At 57.4% G+C, this 5819-nt stretch overlaps 1 protein-coding gene across 1 annotated transcript; it reads right to left on the reverse strand.

The window, feature by feature from the left end:
* Window positions 1-2513: 2513 nt before the first annotated feature.
* POM121L2 (POM121 transmembrane nucleoporin like 2) lies at window positions 2514-5615 on the reverse strand. The gene has a single exon (XM_021697152.1). The coding sequence runs from the start codon at window positions 5613-5615 to the stop codon at window positions 2514-2516; it is 3102 nt and encodes a 1033-aa protein (XP_021552827.1).
* Between the last annotated feature and the right edge of the window lie 204 nt (window positions 5616-5819).

Consider the following 5819-nt stretch of genomic DNA (forward strand, 5'->3'; position numbering starts at 1 on the left):
TCTGCCCACAATCTGCCCCATGACCTGCCCCACGATCTGCCCCATGATCTGCCCAAGATCTGCCCATGATCTGCTCACAATCTGCCCCATGATCTGCCCCACGATCTGCCCATGATCTGCCCCACGATCTGCCCCATGACCTGCCCCACAATCTGCCCCAAGATCTGCCCCATGATCTGCCCACGATCTGTCCCATGACCTGCCTCACAATCTGCCCCATGATCTGCCCAAGATCTGCCCACGATCTGCCCCATGATCTGCCCACAATCTGCCCCACGATCTGCCCCATGATCTGCCCCATGATCTGCCCCACGATCTGCCCATGATACGCCCCAGATCTGCCCACGATCTGCCCCATGATCTGCCCACGATCTGCCCCATGATCTGCCCCACGATCTGCCCACGATCTGCCCACGATCTGCCCGTTCTTCTCCCCAGCCATGCCTGGAAGTATCCCGGTGTCTCCTTGGAAGTTAACCCAGTAGACCTGTTCTGTCTTCCAGACCTATCAGTGCACATGCTCCGCCTTCAGCCTGCAATGACCCCTTTCCACTTGGTGCTCAGAACACACTAAGACAGAATTCAAGTTCTGAGTCTTAAATAAGATGACCTGCTCTGCTTCCATTCCCTTGGCATTTGGCATTTGTGTTGGACTCATTGGCTTACTTACCAATCTCCCCACACAATTAATTTTCCCAAAGAGGAATTGTCCTTTGCCTCTGAATGTCTGGTACAAAGCACAATACAGGGCATAGGGTCATCACGAGATAAATGTTAAATTATCATGTAAAGAGCAGTAGACAGAGTCTTATCTCTTCCTCTTGCCCCCCTCTGTAAGATGGCGATCTTGGGTCATGGGATGCCTTAAAAAGTTGAAACAGCATGGATATTTGGAGTCAGACATACCTGTAGGAGACCTCTAACTCTGGTGGCCTGCCATAGTGAGGGAGAGGTGACCACAGACTTCGGAGCCATGAAGATTTAAATCCAAATCTACCTTTACTAACGGGGTGGGTTTGGGCAAGCTTCTTAACGTCTTTCTGCGTCTCTCTTGATATGAGTTTAACAGTAATTCCTGTATCATATACTTATTTCAACAATTTATTTTTATTTTATCAACCAATTTAAGATTGCTTATTTTTCCAATTGGACCTCTTCCAAGGTATCCATAAAACAGGAGATAGATGTATTCAGGGAGTCATTCTTGCCTCTTTTTTTCCCACTAGGAAGTGCTAAGGAATATGTCACAGCTCACTCACAGACCTCCTATTGGCTACAGGGCAGAAGTCTGCTGATGTATCTGCTGTTTCTCCCTTTCTCCCGTGTTCTCAGGTCCAAGAGGCTTCCTGCCCTGCCTGTCCTCTCCGGGAGAGATGTGAACGTTGGAGGCACAGATTAAAAGAAAAAATGAAATGTAAACTTTGGCTCCCTAATTGGACATTTCTGGCTCATACTGTAGAGATCAGGACTATAATAGGGAGAAGAACCTGTCCTTCCCACTCCAGGCCCTATTACTTCTTGAGAAGTCATCCCTTGAAGTCAAAACACTGTTGTGAGTTCAGGAATCAACACTTGCAGCCATTAAGTGGTGCTGCTGGCCCTATACAATCAGCCCGGTCCCAGAAACCTTCTTACAGGTGCTTTGTCTCTCCGCATAACATCACTCCTACAAGCCATTCCTCCTCCAAACTCAGCTGAAAGTACAAAATGCACAGTAGTGTTGACAAAGTGATGAGAGCAAGTCTGCACAGACACACTGGGGAGTGGCAAGCAGAAGGCCGGGCGGCTTGCTCCAAGCCTGGAGGGACACTGGCCAAGAGCTTCCCTTTTCTGGAACGAGGAGTGGCAACTGGGGTCTGACAGACTGAGGCTTGACCTACCCATCTGTGAGGGGCTAAATTGGCAGGGAAAAGGGAGGGGCCGGAGCACCACCTCTCCCGGGAAAAGATTAAAACAGCTCGGTGGGGGGAAGTGACAGCAAGCACAGGACATGTGGGTGCCCTCAAGGGCTCATCAGTCAAGGACAATTACATCAGATTTCATCAAATGACATCAAAAGCTCCTCCAAGCACTCATTGAGGAACAAAGCGGTGAGGAGTGAGGATTCCTGGGGGACAAGAGAAGGGGAGCTACTTCTGAGGGCCAAATAAAAGCAGGCTAAGACTTAGAATCTGTTCCTCCCGCCAGAGATGCAAGAGAGCGTGGGCTGCACTGGCATGTCTATCCCAAGGAAAAAGCTAGAGGCAGGGCCGACTGCACTGCACCTGACACAGAGAGGAGCGGGCGAGAGGAGAGTTTCTTCAGTTCCAAAGGTTTGGTCCCACCCGGTTTCATTCTGCTGTTTCCACTAGATACCTTGGTCCTTCACCTTCTTCTGGGTTATAGATTGGGACCCACAGGGTGCATATGTAAAGCTCCAGCCTTAGATCTGGGGGACGTTTGCTTTCGAGAATTGGAAGACACCGAGGCTCTTCACAATACTGAGGTCCAGATCAGAGGACCGGGGACGCAGGCTATTTCTTGTGGGCATGATGCCTTTGGGAATGCCCTTGCTCCCGATTCTTTGGGGTTTTTGATTTTGCACCAATGGAAAATGAAGAGGCTGATGATCTGAAAAGTCCTCTCCCAGCACAACCCTGGGCAGGTGGAGAGGGCATCCCACAGCCGAGGCTGCTGCTTGTCATTACTGGCCCAGGGACGGGGGTGCTCTGAGCAAAGGGGGCCATGCAGGGGCCCCCAAACATAGTTTTTCTTGCAGAAACGCTGGCCCTCCCCAAGACAAAAGGTGGGCTCTGGTTGGTCAGGCCTGGCGTGTTCCGGCTCCAGGCTTTTCCAAAGGGTGTGAGGGTGCCCGCGGTCTGGCTTGGCCCTGCTCCAATGCCGGATGCCCCAGAGCTGGAGCTCCTGTCTGGGGCAGTGGCACTGATTCCAGACTCCCCACAGTCCATAGGGGTCACTGATCCCCCAAAGGTAAAAGGTCGTGGGGCTGTGCTGCCGAACACTGAGCCACAAGCGCCGTTCCCGTGCGTCTGGGCCACAGCCCCAAGCCCAGTTGTACCAGCTTGACCGAAGGGGAACCCTGCTGGAGTGCGGCCAAAAGTCGGCAAGACGACGGCAGGCAGGCGACGGGCGGAGGCGGAGGGTGTCAAACGCCCGAGGTGTGAGTGCGAGGCACTGCTGAAGGCTGGCTGAGCTGCAGTGGGGGCTGGGGTGGGGGATGCCACGGCTGAGCTTCCAAAACTGAAAGGCCTACTGAAGCATGGGCCAAGGGTTGGTTGGGGGGCCCCTTGCTTCTGCCCACCTGTAGCCCCCAGCGCCGGCTGGGGAGTGGCTCCGGGGGAGAGCGGGAAGGGTGGCCTCGAGCCTGAGCCCAAGGGAACTGCGGATGCTGAGGTCGGGCTGGATATGCTGGATGATAACGAGGGCTGGTGTGGGGTTACCAGGGCTGAAGCTGCCAGAGGACCGCCCACAGCCCTGAAATTGGCAGTGCTTTTACTAGGGGATATCTGGACGGCGCTGGAAAGGACCTGGCTAAAGATGGTGACCGTGTGTACGGTAGGAATGGTAGCACGCTGCTGTGCTGGGAAAATGAAGCTTGTGGCCGGGGCGAAGCTGGCCCTGAAGGTGTGGCAGGCCGACGGGATGCCGTAAGTGCCGTCCGTGCTCCTGGTGACGTTCACTACGCCCAGATCCAAAGGTGCCACGAAAGCAGAGTCTTTGGATGTGCTGGCTGGGGTGGCAGACACGACAACAGAGGTAGCTTTGGCCAGGCCACGGAGCAGATGGGTAGAAGTGGCAGGAGCCAGAGGAGAGGCCTGCTCGAAAGAGAAAGGCGCTATCGTGGGCGTAGTTCTAAGGGGCCCTATGCCGCCAAAGATAGGCTTGGAGGTGGGAGTCAAAACGCTTGGAGTTGAAGATGCTCTAGCGGTGAGTGGAGTTCTGGAGTGTAAGGAGCCTCCAGTCTCACTCTCGGGTGGGAGCCCCAAGATGGGGTTCCACGTGGGGCCCGCAGAAGCTGCGACAGGAGGTGCAGATGCAGGAAGATGGGGAGCTGGGCTGCTCATTCCAGACACAGTGCTCTGCACAGTGAGCCCTGCAGGGCTGAGGGCAGGCAGCCTCGGGGGCATGGCAGTCCTGTCAGCCTGAGAGCTTGCAGGGGGCCGTGTGGTGTCAGTGGCCGGTGACGTGGGAGAAACAGGGGTCAGAAGCATGAAAGCTGCCGTGGGCCTTGAGTCTGGAGAGGTGCCTGGAAGGGGCTCGGACCGTGAGCAGCCTCGGGAGGACAGCAGGCCATGCTCCTTCCCAGCGGATTGGGCTATACCGACTCCCTCTTCCGGAGATGCTGGGAGGGCCAGGGGAGACCTCTGCATTTTTGTTAAGCTTTCCAGCTGTGGACTTGTGCCCTGGGTTGGAGCTGGGCCTGCGGAAAGCGGGGTGAGAGACAGGGAAGGCTGAAGAGCAGAGCACGTCTCAGAGGCAGAGTCTCTGGTGAGCTCAGTTGTCTCCTCTCCGGCTCTATCGCTCCCCTGGGGTCCACCTTTCTGCCCTAAGGCCAGGTCCTCTTCAGGGTCTGCATCACCAAGCTGGGGAGGTGGGGTCAGTGACAGCAGGTCCCCGGGACTAGAGAGTGGCCGTGGAATCTCCTGACTCTGCTGCCCAGAGCTGCCAGTTGATGCTGGGGACTCGTCTGATTCCAGTGGGACTGGGGAGTGAGGCTGACGACCCTTTTCTTTCCTTTTTACTGGCCATTCTGGTGTCTGCAGGGATGCACTGGGAACACTTCTCTTCCAGGGCTCAGAGAAAGCTCTAGAAGAGCTGTAAGAACTTGTGATAGCATTTCTTCCGAAGCCGAGCGGGCTGCCCGTGCTGGCCAAGGAGCTCACGGAGGAGCGACTGGGCCTCTTATTCGGGCTGCGCCCCGAGCTCCAGGACTCGAGGCTTCTCTTCAGAGGCCCGGGCCTGGGCACGAAAGAAGTGAGGACTCCATTTTTCGCCAGCGGCTTAAACGCGGATGGTCTGGTGCCCGGACTCCTTCTCTTACTGTGCGAGCCGTCGGGCAACAGCGGTTCTTCCAACCTCACTCTCCCTTTCTTGCACTCTCTGAGGGCCCTCAGCACCGTCTCCTTCGCACACGGGTCTGGGGGCTTCTCAGAGGGCGAAGGCCCTGCGGAGGCGATCGCCGCTGCGGGGGAAGTGGAGGCAAGCGCTCCCCGCTCAGGAGGGGCTGAACACTGAGCCACAAGTGCCCAGCCACTGATGGTCACCGGGCTCCCTGCTGCCCGGGGGTGCCGAGGACACCAAACAGTCCGCTTGACGTAACTGTCCCACCAGTCTGAGGGAAGAGGCCCCACGATGGAATTCCGGGACCTCGCCATGGGAAAGCGCCTCCAAGCCCCATGGGCCGCGCACGCGGTGGGCCTGGCCGGCTCCCGGTGCGGCTGCCTCCTCGCACGTCTGTGCCGCAGGGCGGGGTGGGCGCGATGGACGTGCGGGAGCCGGCGGACCCGATGAAGGGGCTGAGCCGGCCGGCGCTTCAGCGGCCTCTCCGAAGAGTCTGCGCGCGTCTGCGCTGGGGTCGACGGCGGGGACCCCGGCTTGCCCAGGTAACTGCCCATGCGGAGCGATGAGGCGGGTCGGTTCCCGAGGTTTCTGACTGACCCAGCCGGAGTCGGAGTGCGCGGTGTTCCGCTGACGGTTGGGATCCTGGCGCGAGGGAAGTGCGAGGGTCTCGGGGCGCTCGGCACCCTCCCTGGCCCGGCACCCACAGGTCGGCGCCCGGTGGGAACAGAGAGCGGCCCCGGCAGCCCCAATAGCTTGCG

Source organism: Neomonachus schauinslandi, chromosome 8 (genome assembly GCF_002201575.2).
Source record: "Neomonachus schauinslandi chromosome 8, ASM220157v2, whole genome shotgun sequence".
Classification (NCBI taxonomy): Eukaryota; Metazoa; Chordata; class Mammalia; order Carnivora; family Phocidae; genus Neomonachus; species Neomonachus schauinslandi.